Here is a 12,721-nt window from a genome sequence, read left to right as displayed (position 1 = left end):
AAGAGCAGTATTCTGACAAAAACGGTGAAAATTGTGCTAGTTATTGGTCAGTCTGGCATGTCGTACAGCATATACAAGCAACCAGGCTCTTCACCATTCAACGACACAGCTCTTGGCGTCACAGGCAAAAGACATTGGCGGCCTCATTCAGCTTCCTAAAAATAAAAAGTCCTAGAATCCAAGCTGATTTGATACAGTGTGCAAACCGGGCGTTGCGCCAGCACGTAAAGGATAATTAGTGGTATCTTCCTTCACATTGCTCCATCCAGTCTTGACCCCATGAGTAACGTCGTTTCGTACAGTGCCCAAGAATGAAAAGCCCCAACAAGTGCCCATTCTAGTCCTCAAGAAGGTCTGCAATGTCCTTGTCCTCCTCCTCCTCAAGTCTCCGTTGCTCCTCGGCCTCAAGCAGGTTCTTGAGCATGGTCCTCTGCCTCACCCTGGCCTTCTGACCCCAGTCGGCACCCGTGCCATCGCCCTCCTCGTCAATCTCAGGTTCCTCCTCAGCCAGGCCCCGCAGCTCATTGGGCGAGATCTGAGCCTTGCGCTGTTCCCTCTCATCCTCCTCCTCCATCTTCTTGACGGCGCCCTTGGTGACAAACTTCATCATGTAGGGGCGGAGGAGCATGTAGCCGCCGACAATGACGACGAGGCGGATCCAGGACTGCATCGTCATGTTGTTGAAGGTGTTTGAGAGGTTGTTGGAAGCGTTGGCTCCATACTGAAGGAATTGGGCGGTGAATTTGCCCAGGGCATTGAGCTCAATGTCGTCTTGAGCAGGCTGCTCTTGCTGCTGGGCCAGGGGGTCCATTGTGAAGGGTGTGTTGAAAATGAGGTCGTAAGTTGTAGATGACTTGTCTTGAGATTTATCCCGATTTTAAGCTCCCAGACGTGACCCTGATGAAAGAAGATTGTTTTGATGTCGAGCTTAACTTTGATCAAGCCGAGAAGCTGAAGCTACCGTGTCGACAAGGCAGCTCAGATGCGCCAAAATTGAGACTTCGGGTGTGGTCAAAAGGGAAGACAAGCGTCGAGGTCTCACCTGCGATCGAGGCAATGGGGGATTAAGTGAGATTCGTGGTGTTTGGGTGATGGTTGAGCTGAGATGAAGTGTTGGAGCATCAGGGTTTTATATGGCGCGCGAGTCGGGAGGTTTCTTTTTGGCTGGATTTCTCCGATGGAGCCGGCGCCCACTGGCCACATTGACTTGTTCTGGAACGGGGTGGCCAATTTGCCAACAATAAACACCGCAATTCAAGCGCTTTGTCCCTGGCTGATTACGGACACTCTTGAGTTATTTTAAGTGGAATTGACATGGTTGCTTGACCGAGGCAGTCTTATTAGATGCTGTTGATCGTCGCGACAGCGTGTAAAGTGAAGGTTACAAGTTCCACCCATACATTAGCAGCGAGGAATGTTTCTTGCACAGCATGAAAGCCAACACTACCGAGTTATGTCACGAATTTTACCTCGAGCAAATAAAGGTACTCGCACCTCACTGTCCACCCTTCAGCATGTCCTAAACCCACAAATACCTCTCTTACACGCATCTTGAAGCTGGTCATGATCCAATGCCAGATGCGCTCCACGTGACTTGATTAGTAGCTCTCGCCTCTGACTGGATGCCTTGATCCCTGGGCCAGCGGCTGGTCGGCTCCACCAAAAGAGACTCTCAAGCGGGCAAGAGCGACCAGAGCTGCTGTCGAGAAATTTTCGAAGCCTCATACCCGATCATCTCCTCCTCAGCAGCACCACGGCGTGTTCTGAATCCCCTCATCTCCCCTCCTTCTCCCTTCTCCTCTCCATCTCCTTCTCGTCCTTTCGCAATTGGTCTTTATTATACCCAGAGCCGTCACAATGTCGACCGCCTTCCGATCTCTTGCGCCTTTCCTGCGCACCGCCCGCCACGGCCTCAAGGCGGCTCCCATCAACCCCCTCCAGTCCGCCCTCAAGAAGCAGAATGCCTCTGGCGTCCTCAACCTCTACCGCACATACGCCGTCTTTGAGCGATCAAAGCCCCATGTGAACATTGGTACCATTGGTCACGTCGATCACGGAAAGGTACGAATCTACTTGCAGCGCACCGTTCCATCAATTGGTTGCGAAAAAAAAAAAAACCTCGGCTGACCTGATAATTCCCAGACCACCCTCTCCGCTGCCATCACCAAGCGACAGGCCGAGAAGGGCCTCGCCAACTTCCTCGAGTACGGTGCCATTGACAAGGCTCCCGAGGAGCGAAAGCGTGGTATCACCATCTCCACTGCTCACATCGAGTACTCTACCGACAACCGCCACTACTCCCACGTCGACTGCCCTGGTCACGCCGATTACATCAAGAACATGATTACTGGTGCTGCCAACATGGATGGTGCTATTATTGTCGTCGCCGCCTCTGACGGTCAGATGCCCCAGACCCGTGAGCACTTGCTGCTCGCCCGTCAGGTCGGTGTCCAGAAGATTGTCGTCTTCGTCAACAAGGTCGATGCCATTGACGACCCTGAGATGCTTGAGCTCGTCGAGATGGAGATGCGTGAGCTCCTCAACACCTACGGCTTCGAGGGTGACGAGACCCCTGTCATCATGGGCTCTGCTCTCATGTCCCTCCAGAACCAGCGCCCCGAGATCGGTAGCCAGAAGATTGACGAGCTCCTTGCCGCCGTTGACGAGTGGATCCCTACCCCCGAGCGTGACCTTGACAAGCCTTTCCTCATGTCCGTTGAGGATGTCTTCTCCATTGCCGGTCGTGGTACCGTCGTCTCTGGCCGTGTCGAGCGTGGTGTCCTGAAGCGCGACCAGGAGATTGAGCTCGTCGGCAAGGGTAACGAGGTCATCAAGACCAAGGTCACCGACATTGAGACCTTCAAGAAGTCTTGCGAGCAGTCCCAGGCTGGTGACAACTCTGGTCTCCTCATCCGAGGTGTCCGCCGTGAGGATGTCCGCCGTGGTATGGTCGTCTGCGCCCCCGGCACTGTCAAGTCCCACACTCAGTTCCTTTCTTCCCTCTATGTCCTCACCAAGGAGGAGGGTGGCCGACACACTGGCTTCCAGGAGCACTACCGGCCCCAGCTCTACCTCCGAACTGCTGATGAGTCCATCGACCTGACCTTCCCCGAGGGTACCGAGGACGCCAGCAGCAAGATGGTCATGCCCGGTGACAACACCGAGATGGTCATCACCATGGGCCACCCCAACGCCATTGAGGTCGGTCAGCGATTCAACATCCGTGAGGGTGGCCGAACCGTCGCTACCGGTCTTTGCACTCGTATTCTCAAGTAAGGGAGGGGTGATCTTATAGACAGGAGAGGGAAAATTTTGGGGTAGTGTACGAATTATGGCGCTCATGTGAAACCGGGCATTGTCTCCCACTTTGAGTCCAGTTTGGCTCTTGTATATCTAGCTACGGCCGGGGGGGCTCAAAGATCTCCGCTCTGCTTCCTCCCGTTGTCTTGACGATTGTAATGTAGACAAAATTGGGGAGGCAGTAATAAGACATGTAAAACTAGCACTTAAATTTTTTTTCGTTGAAGTGATGGTTTTATGAGATTTTGGCAACGTTTCTCAAAGTTGTTGTTTCGTGAACGAATCGTTCCGACTGGGCATTTCAAGCCAATGGGCACAGGGAGTTTAATCGATTTCATGTGTATTGATTCTCATCTTCACAATGAACCGACACGCTTCATAACCGTAATCCAGTCATGTTGGCAGACGAGGATAGTCCGGACACACAGACATGTGAGGTCCAATGCAATGGTATTCGTCTATCCTCGGAGGATGTTCGTCAGACGCACGATCTTCCTAAGGGACCCAAGCAAGCCATAAAACTCCTGTTCCAAGCGGCCGCCCTCCGAGTGCTTTTTTGTGCGCAAGGCCTTGACTTTCTGCCGAGAGTTCCCCCATCCACTACTTGTTCTCTCTCAACAACCCCCCCTTAACCGAGAAAACTTGGTGTCATGATGATCGTTTATCGGTACTGTAGAGACGATCGGTCAGTCTCTGTTCGTGCCTCTTATTGTCGGGACCCCTTGGGTAGGGGAATATCGTGTTCGTTCGAAACTCACCTTGTTGAAGCCAATGTCCTTGGCCTTCTCACGGAAGCACTGACGGCAGAGGTTGAGGTCGTACTTGCGGATAAGACCAGCCTTGTGCTTGCAGACGCGGCTACAGACCAAGAGAATGTCAGCATATTTTCGTTCGAGGCGGGCATTGTCATCGAGGATTCCCCCCGTCGCTTGGGGATTTTGGCGTCCGGGGAGGAAGGAGATAAATCGTACCAGCTGCGAGAGCCCTTGCCGTAGCTTCGGGGGCGCGAGTTCCAGACGCTTTCGTGAGACATGGTTGCGGTGCTTGGGGGGGATGACCGAAAGCTGGAGTTTGCGGGATGGTTGAATTCGCGAGGGTTGAAATTCGGCGGGAAATTTTGTGTGAATTCAACGAGACGTACCGCGCACCGATTGGAGGGCTCCGCAGCCCCAGCCCAGACGAGGGTGAGCGTGGGGCATCCTGCACGTGATCAGAGCTGTGTCTTATGTCACGTGCTCCTCTCAAGGTGACGACAGCAGCGCTAGCGGCAGGAGCTCACCCTGCCTTAGCTCATCCCGCTTACCTCACCGGTCCGTTCACCTACAAGGGCCATTCCGTTGCAAGCTGGCATCTCGGGTGGATTTCCAAGCAACCACCGAGCAACAAAGCACATCTTACGATTGTGTTTTTGATCAGCTCTTTTCTTCTTCATCCAATTACTCCATCTCCTTCGTAAAAGTCAACTTCCTCGAGGCCTACCATCCACAATGGTCTTGATCAAGAGCTTCGTGCTCTCGGCCCTCGCCGCTACGGTGGCAGCCAAGTCGGCCGTTATCGAGCTCCTCCCCTCCAACTTCGACAAGGTCGTCCTCAAGTCCGGCAAGCCCACGCTCGTCGAGTTCTTTGCGCCGTGGTGTGGCCACTGCAAGAAGCTCGCCCCCGTCTGGGAGGAGCTTGCCTTTGCCTACGAGCACACCGACAAGGTCCAGATCGCCAAGGTCGACGCGGACGCCCAGCGTGAGCTTGGAAAGCGATTCGGCATCCAGGGCTTCCCGACCCTCAAGTTCTTTGACGGAAAGAGCGATAAGCCCCAGGAGTACAAGTCTGGCCGCGACCTCGAGAGCCTTACCGAGTTTATTGTTGAGAAGACTGGTGTCAAGCCCAAGAAGAAGCTTGAGCTGCCCAGCGAGGTTGCCATCTTGAACGATGGTTCGTTCGCCGAGATCATTGGTGGAGACAAGAACGTCCTGGTTGCCTTTACCGCTCCTTGGTGTGGCCGTAAGTGTTCCCTTGGGTGAATTGCTGACGAACTCTGCTCATTCGTTTCTCTAGACTGTAAGAACCTTGCTCCCACCTGGGAGGATGTTGCGACCGACTTCGTCAACGACAAGAATGTTGTGATTGCCAAGGTTGACGCTGAGGCTCCCAACAGCAAGGCCGTCACCGAGCAGCAGGGCGTCAAGTCCTACCCCACCATCAAGTGGTTCCCTGCCGGCAGCAAGGAGGCTGTCGCCTACGAGGGCGGTCGCAGCGAGGAGGCCATCCTTGCCTGGGTCAACAAGCACGCTGGAACTCACCGTGTTCCCGGTGGTGGCCTGGATGCCATTGCTGGTACTGTTGAGTCTCTTGACGCTCTTGTCGCCAAGATTGCTGGTGGCGCCGCTCTTGCTGAGGTTGCCGCCGAGGTCAAGAAGGAGGTCGAGGGCCTTACAGATGCTATTCAGCAGAAGTACGCCGAGTACTACGTCCGTGTGTTTGACAAGCTTAGCCAGAACAACGACTGGGCGTCCAAGGAGCTCACCCGACTGGACGGCATCTTGTCCAAGGGCGGGCTGGCCCCGACCAAGCGAGACCAGATCCAGCAGAAGACCAACGTCCTCCGCAAGTTCCTCGAGAAGGCCGAGGAGAAGGTTGAGGAGAAGGTCGAGGAGGTCAAGGATGAGCTATAAAGGATTAGGAATGTGAACAACAAAAGGCAAGAGAAAGCGAGTACAAAATCATCAAGGTTTATATAGTAGTCTTTGGTTACTTGATGTCATGACTGAAATAACGTAACAATGAGGCAGCTTCGTTCTATGCGTGAAGACCAACCACCTTTCGTGAAGGACAACCCAAACGCCCCGCAATTGGACAGTAAACGGCAGGGTACATTGCTCTTTACGACTTTGTCGAGCCTCCGTCCTTGGATTTGCTTTCTTGGAGGGCTGCTTCGAGGTTATCCAGCCTCCGAGACATCTCATCCACTTTGCAAGGTCAGCGTGGGGCAGAGTGCATGACTGCGGGCAGAAGACTTACTCTTGGCAAAGATCTCTGAGGAGACGCCAGCAAACTTGTTGGACAGTGAGTTGAGGAGCTCCTCGACGGCGGCTGTGACATCGGCACGAGCATCATCCGAAGACTACAGGAGGGAGGATGGTCAGTGGCGTCGTCGAGACTTGGGCCATGGGGGCACTCTGCAGTCGGCGCTTTCTCTGATGCAGCTGGTCGTGTGTAACACGGCATGCATCAAAGCTGCTGAATGGTGGGCGAGCAGAGTCGAGAGGACAATAGCACATACGTTCTCAGGCTTGAGGCCTGCAGGGGTCTCTGACTTGGGGTCGTTGCTAGCCATGATGCTCTGTTTTGGTTGCGACGAGGGTGGCACGAGAGTGGTCTATTCACAATTGCCTGCCGTCTTCAGGAGAGACCACGGGAAAAAGAGAGGATAGGAGAAAAAGACTGGGTTGTTTGTGTTGCAAGTGTGCGTCCTTTCCCCCCCTGGGTTGTAGCTTAGGTAGTCGTGGGATTGTTTGCTCAGTGGCTGTTGATAGAAATGGCCCGTATTCGTACTGTGTCCTCTGTAGGTATTGATTTGAATGGCCCCGGCGGATACGGCGTTTCTCGGCTTCCGCCAGTGGAGGGAGGTCGGGGCAGGAGCACTGCAGGTGTGCACCTCAGGCCCACCTGGTACATTCCGTCATGAACGGATACGTACCACTCTCACAAATGACCGTCTGCAAGTGAAGGCAGCTCACTCACATTCATATCATTGACATCCATCTTGAAACACGCGCCATCACATCAACCACCAACAAACATTTAACTGATTTCTTGAGGGGCCGTTCAGCAGTCACCATCGCCCTTAGCAGACCTAGCATGTTGCAGCGGTAGTCGCGTGCCGCCGCGGGTCATCATGCCGCAAGCGCAGCATCCGATCGCCACGATCGCTTTCATCATATTTATTATCTGGCTCGTTTTCCCCGAGGGCGACTACTCGAGCCAGTCTCTTACACTCTCCGACCTGGCCGCGGAGAGGTTGGGGCGCTTTCACGATGCGCTCGACGTGTTGAATGCCTCGCGCTGGGGGGACTTTACCCCTGCTCCGAAGAAGGGTTCCAAGACCAAGCCTTCCTACTTGAATCTTACGGGGTTCCGCGAGGAGGACAAGTTTGCTTGGAAAGACTTGAATCGATTCCGTGAGAGGAGCTTGGAATTCAGTCGACATGCCATACCGCCGGTCGGAGGCAAGAATCTTTGGGATGCTGGAGAGGGGGATGCAGTTTGGATGAATGCGTCAGGGACAGTCCACGGTGAGTGGGTGAAGCGCAAAGGTTCTGCGGCTAGAGGGTATGACAGCTATAACCTCACCAAAGTTGCTCCCGGGATGGATTGGATAGGCGACGAGGTCTCTTGGGCACGAAACATTACGGGCACCTCTGGACGAATGATGCTACGACTCGAAGGGAACAAGACGGTCAACGAGTACGAGCAACTGCCAGCCCAAACCAACACACCCGTCGCTGGTGGTCTCATCCGGAGTGTCAAGGGCACAACGACTATCGAGGACATGTCGGGTTCGGGCCACGACTGGGAGATGAAGCTATGGGGTGTCCATTGGCCACGACAGGGTGTCATCCTGATGACAACCACAAGCGAAAAGTTCGAGGGTATCTTCGGTCTACCACACCTGGCACCGAGTGAAGACTTCTTTCAGTCCAGTCAGAAACTGCTCAACCAGTCGATCGCCCGAACTATTACCCGGAAGGAAGAAAACATCTATGTCGACCAGACTGTTCCGTGGACATCGGATCTTGAAAATCCCATGTATACCACCAACCCGTCACCACACTGCGAGTACATCATGTACGCCCAAGTCTACCCACCCAGTCGACAACACTTCAACCTAGACCCGAACGAGCCAACCAGAGACGCCATGGAGTCAATCATTGGCGCAATTGAATCAGAGTTGCAATCACCGGTGGGCGCGCCGATTCCCAAGATTCCCAAGCTCCAGATATCCGCCGTCATTTACTCTCCGGACTGTGGTTTCTTCCTCGAAACGAAAGGACCCCCTGACTTTAGCCCTAGTGAGGCTCAACATCTCACCGGCATGAAGATGGAGGTGCAGATTTACCAGGTCAAGACGTGGATTCTGGTCTATGCCGTCATCGTCTTTGCGCAAGTCAATCTGCTCAAAAACCAGATGCGAGAGTCGTGTACTCCCTCAACTATGGGTCGCGTCAGCTTCTGGACCATTGCCACGATGATCATGGTTGACGGCATGACCTTTACTGCCGCTGCCACATGGGTTTCTTCAGCTGCTGCTACATTCTTGCCCACATTGGCGTTCTTGTTTGCCGCGTTCCTGTCCATGACCATCGGAGGCAGCTTCTTGGCCAAGATCCATGAAGTTCAACTTCCCGAGGCACGTCCGCGTCGTGACCGGGACCAGACATCGAGCACTTCCACCAGCAGCCCCGATAGCACACCGGCCTCGGCCACCCCGAATCCCACCAGCACCGGCACCGGTTCACTCCTCCCGGCCCCCGTAACAGCAAGACAGCCTACGATACGTCCGCCGCCGTCTCAGCCCGTCATTGTCCCATCCGATCAGGACGTTGATGCCGAGATTGCCGCCTCCGCAACTCCAGTGCCTGGGGCTACAACCGCCGAACGCACACCCCCTCCTCCCCAATCATTCCAGAGCATCATCAGCCGCCTCATACTAACCTCCTTGTGTATCATCTTCTTGGCTATCTCCTCCTCAACTTGGTATCCCAGTCTCCGCTCCCTCTTCCTTAACCTTTGCATATTCTTGTACTTCTCGCTCTGGATACCCCAGATCTACCGCAACACCCGCCGAAACTGTCGTCGCGCCCTCACATGGTCCTTTGTCCTCGGCCAGTCCATCCTCCGTCTCCTCCCCGTCGCCTACTTCTGGGCCAAGGAGGACAACTTTCTATATGCCCGACCCGACCGCCATGCCTTTCTCGTCTTTTGCGCATGGCTCTGGATCCAGCTCATTATCCTCGCTGCCCAGGATGTCATCGGTCCACGCTTTGGTGTTCCAGCCGGCTGGGCCCCTGATGCCTGGGACTACCACCCTGTCCTCCGAGAAGACGGCCTCGAGGCTGGCGGCTTGCCCATCGGCCTTGTCGCTGACGATACCCCGGGTATCGAGCGGGCTCGCTCCGGCGACGACGGCAGTAAGCGGAGCTCTACCCGGAGCATCGACTGCGCCATCTGCCGTGAGGTCCTCGAGGTCCCTGTACTCACGGCCGAGGACGAGGATACAGGAGTGGCGGGTGTTTTTGCGCGCCGCTTATATATGGTTACGCCCTGTCGGCACATTTTCCATAGCGCATGCCTTGAGGGTTGGATGAGGTTCCGGCTTCAGTGCCCTATATGCCGAGAGGAGCTGCCACCACTATGATCACAGATGAATAATTGCTTGTATAGCATCGCTTGGCTTAACATGGCGTTGGTGGATATAACCTGTGTTGGGCACAATAAACATCAAATGTCTTTCTTGAGACATTGTCTTTATACAGCGCTTGAACGCTTCAACTTTTTTACATTATGCATTGACATGTGCAGAGTACCCATATTCCACAGACCAGTCATGTCCAGGTGGGTTATATGGGGGATCTAATAATCTTATATGTAACCAATCGGCCTTTTATATCAAACGCTCACCATGTGAGCCGAGTCTGCCGGAACTTGGGATCAGGCAACCCAGGTTGGAGGCCGCGGGTGCCGACTTGCAGCTCTGCAACTCGGGCACGCAAGTCAAAGTCGACCGAGCGTATCATTACACGCTTCTCCTCCGGAACTATTCGTGGAATAGGCCTCGCGCTACCGTCGCTTGGGAATGACTCTACCCCCATCGCAAGTGACTCCGATTCCTCCAGGTTCATGACCCAGGTACTGATATGTGCCACCATCTCGCTATCCCACATGCCCTCGCGACGGGCGCTACTGCGCAGAAGCCGAATGGCTTGCCGTCGGGTCCCAGGGTCACGACACTTGGTTGCCACGACGAAAAGGGGGGCGATGATGCCCAGATCAGCGGCGAACCGAGGCCTGATGTGGGGAGCTGAGAATCCTCCGCTCGAGAAGAAGTCTTGGCTCTGCCAGTGCTGGTGCTGTTGGTGTTGACATTGCTCAGGGCTAGGGCAATCTCGAAGGGCGGCACGTCGCTCCTCGTCACTGATTATCTCGAAACCCAACTCGACCATGGTCCGGAACTGAGGCAGGAAAGCATCAAAATCAGACTCTTTGTCGCTGAACATCATCAGGTATAGTATTTGCCCGTTCGTTGCCAGCATCTTCAGGGCAGCAATACCAGCCTTCTCCTGAGGACTGACAGATGGGTTGTGTCGTGACTGGAATATGCTATCAAAGGCACTGCACCAAGTCTCGATCTGACCCCTGAACTGGAGGCCATAGTCTCTCCACGACTGAGGGAGTGTGCCCTTGAGGTCTGTTTTAATGGCGAATAACCCTTCGATATACCGCATTATTCTCGCATTCAACATGTCGCAGGCTATACGGGCTTCGAGGACCGAGGTGAATGTTTCGGGGATAGTCCAGGGCTCTTCATGCGGAGGAGAGCTAGGGCGACTCGAACCGGGGGACTGCGGTTGTGAGGGCGAGCTGAGTCGAATGCTAAAGGGTTGTGGAAAATGGAAGGCCATGTCGTAGGATTTTGCTTGTATTGCCAGACGTGTAAAGATAGTAACGAGCTCCTCTTCGACGGGGTCTTCTGCGGCCGGTAATAGTCGTTCCCTTTGCTGAGCACGAAAGGTGTTGAGTAAGGAGAGCCCTGTTTGTATCTGGTGGATTGCTTGTCTATGATCTCCAATAAAGGAGTCGAAGCAGGCTAATAGCACATTGGCCATGATGAGAACCTTGTGCGATCTTTGGTCCTGGCTGTTGAGTTTGACAAGGGCGTTGCACGCATCGGAATAACGCTTGATGGCCACCTGCCAGTGACTCCTGACCATCTCAGCACGAGCGTCAGCGCTCAACCCAGGACGAGCATGCGCATTTGGCTCGGCTGTCTGCTCAAGGGTCTGGTACAAGGCACCCAGGGCGATGACGGCGCACTTGATGGCATCTTCAGCGTGACATTCCTGCAAGACGCGGCGAGTCCAAAAGGAGTTGTCGAAGAAGCCAGACAGTTCGCTAGCCGTGTACGACCGGAAGATTTCGAAGTAGAAGCCCTCGTTTGACGGTAGTTGCAGACCCAGGGAAGGCTGGTAAGTGGTAGGAGATGCAGATGGTGTCCCGGGAGAGGCGGTCCTCAGTGTCGCTAATGACGTTCTCTGGCGGGCTCGGCGAGGTGGCAGATGAAGGTCGCTGTGGAGCGGAACGATTGCGGTGCTCGGAGCAGCCTGAGTTTCGCCAGCTGGCATGGGCTTCGGTGCGATTCGGACCTCCTCGAAGGGGCGAGCGCTGCGGCTAGGGGGTGGGTAGCCAGTGCAGACTTTGTTGCTTCGAACACAGTTTGTGCAGGCTGGACGAGCCTCGTCACACTTGACTCTTCGTTGCCTGTACAAGGACCGGTGTAAGACTCTGGACACGATCGTGTCGAAGTGGCGAAGGGGTCAAGCGATGAGGGGGCGTGCGAGAGGGGGAGGGAGACGAACTTGCAGTTGGTACATCCTGTCTTCACCTTTGGCTTGCTGGTCCGGACACGTTTTGGCTTGAACTGCACGGGTGCTTTACCAGTTGATGAGGTCTTAGCAGAGTCTGAAGAAGCGGCAGCGGGTCCAGAAGAAGAGGCTGCCGCTGAAGCAGTACTGGAGGCGATATTTGCGTCGCCGCTGGTGACAGGAGTAACTGGGTTACTAGAGGCGGGAGAGATGTTGCTGCTGCTGCTTTCTATATACGGATTATCTATTGTGTTGAAGCTGCCGAAGGTGGAGAGATCCAAAGAGTAACTTGAAGATGGCTGAACCTCCAAAACAGGTGGAAGGGCCGGGGGGGCCGTGGTTGCTGATGTTGGAGTTCCAGTTGGGTTTGGGTTTGGATTTGTCGACCCGGAGGAAGGCACAACCGGGGTCGGATCGATACCCCGATCTGAACCCGCTTCTGCTTCTTCTCCCTGTACCGCTTTCGCGGGTCGAGGCGATATGGATTCCTCTTTTATCCAGCTTTCGGCCATGGGTTCGATTCAACAAACAGCTACTACCCGGCTGACAAGACAAGACAAGACAAGACAAGACTCAGAGTGTTGGTTCGAACACCTAGCTTCGGATCGCCGGTTTCCCCCCCCACGATAGCTCCAGCAGGGCCCAGCACGTTTTCTAGCGCAACTCGTTTCGGCCGAGATGGCTGGGAGCCAGGGGTCAAGAGCGAATAGTCAGAAAGATGGCCAGGGGCATCTGTGACAGGGAAGATAAGATGGTGAAGGTGGAGGGAGTAAGATGAAGATGGG

The 12,721-nt window shown here is 54.6% G+C and overlaps 7 protein-coding genes across 7 annotated transcripts; 3 read left to right on the top strand and 4 right to left on the bottom strand.

Annotated features, from left to right (window-relative positions):
- Nucleotides 1-337: 337 nt before the first annotated feature.
- Nucleotides 338-811, bottom strand: NCS54_01138300 (Hypothetical protein; the record flags this gene model as incomplete). The annotated part of the gene is made up of 1 exon (XM_053156661.1): nt 338-811. The coding sequence occupies one exon, from the start codon at nt 809-811 to the stop codon at nt 338-340; it is 474 nt and encodes a 157-aa protein (XP_053012636.1).
- A 1,046-nt stretch (nt 812-1,857) lies between these two features.
- NCS54_01138200 (Elongation factor Tu) lies at nt 1,858-3,276 on the top strand (the record flags this gene model as incomplete). Its single annotated transcript, XM_053156660.1, has 2 exons — nt 1,858-2,061; nt 2,143-3,276. The coding sequence occupies 2 exons, from the start codon at nt 1,858-1,860 to the stop codon at nt 3,274-3,276; spliced, it is 1,338 nt and encodes a 445-aa protein (XP_053012635.1).
- A 685-nt stretch (nt 3,277-3,961) lies between these two features.
- NCS54_01138100 (Hypothetical protein) lies at nt 3,962-4,429 on the bottom strand (the record flags this gene model as incomplete). Its single annotated transcript, XM_053156659.1, has 3 exons — nt 4,272-4,429; nt 4,059-4,158; nt 3,962-3,970 (listed from the first exon to the last, which is right to left on the bottom strand). Exons 1-3 carry the CDS (start codon nt 4,331-4,333, stop codon nt 3,962-3,964), a joined length of 171 nt encoding a protein of 56 aa, XP_053012634.1. The 5' UTR covers nt 4,334-4,429.
- Nucleotides 4,430-4,787: 358 nt separating this feature from the next.
- NCS54_01138000 (Hypothetical protein) lies at nt 4,788-5,969 on the top strand (the record flags this gene model as incomplete). The annotated part of the gene is made up of 2 exons (XM_053156658.1): nt 4,788-5,298; nt 5,353-5,969. The coding sequence occupies 2 exons, from the start codon at nt 4,788-4,790 to the stop codon at nt 5,967-5,969; spliced, it is 1,128 nt and encodes a 375-aa protein (XP_053012633.1).
- Nucleotides 5,970-6,177: 208 nt separating this feature from the next.
- NCS54_01137900 (Hypothetical protein) lies at nt 6,178-6,631 on the bottom strand (the record flags this gene model as incomplete). Its single annotated transcript, XM_053156657.1, has 3 exons — nt 6,178-6,263; nt 6,316-6,418; nt 6,578-6,631. The coding sequence occupies 3 exons, from the start codon at nt 6,629-6,631 to the stop codon at nt 6,178-6,180; spliced, it is 243 nt and encodes an 80-aa protein (XP_053012632.1).
- A 561-nt stretch (nt 6,632-7,192) lies between these two features.
- On the top strand, nt 7,193-9,712 carry NCS54_01137800 (RING-type domain-containing protein; the record flags this gene model as incomplete). Its single annotated transcript, XM_053156656.1, has 1 exon — nt 7,193-9,712. One exon carries the CDS (start codon nt 7,193-7,195, stop codon nt 9,710-9,712), a length of 2,520 nt encoding a protein of 839 aa, XP_053012631.1.
- A 259-nt stretch (nt 9,713-9,971) lies between these two features.
- On the bottom strand, nt 9,972-12,448 carry NCS54_01137700 (Zn(2)-C6 fungal-type domain-containing protein; the record flags this gene model as incomplete). Its single annotated transcript, XM_053156655.1, has 2 exons — nt 9,972-11,832; nt 11,931-12,448. The coding sequence occupies 2 exons, from the start codon at nt 12,446-12,448 to the stop codon at nt 9,972-9,974; spliced, it is 2,379 nt and encodes a 792-aa protein (XP_053012630.1).
- Nucleotides 12,449-12,721: the final 273 nt, after the last annotated feature.

Source organism: Fusarium falciforme, chromosome 9 (genome assembly GCF_026873545.1).
Source record: "Fusarium falciforme chromosome 9, complete sequence".
NCBI lineage: Eukaryota > Fungi > Ascomycota > Sordariomycetes > Hypocreales > Nectriaceae > Fusarium > Fusarium falciforme.
The sequence above is the reverse complement of the archived record's forward strand: the minus strand, read 5'-3'. Positions and strand labels throughout refer to the sequence as shown.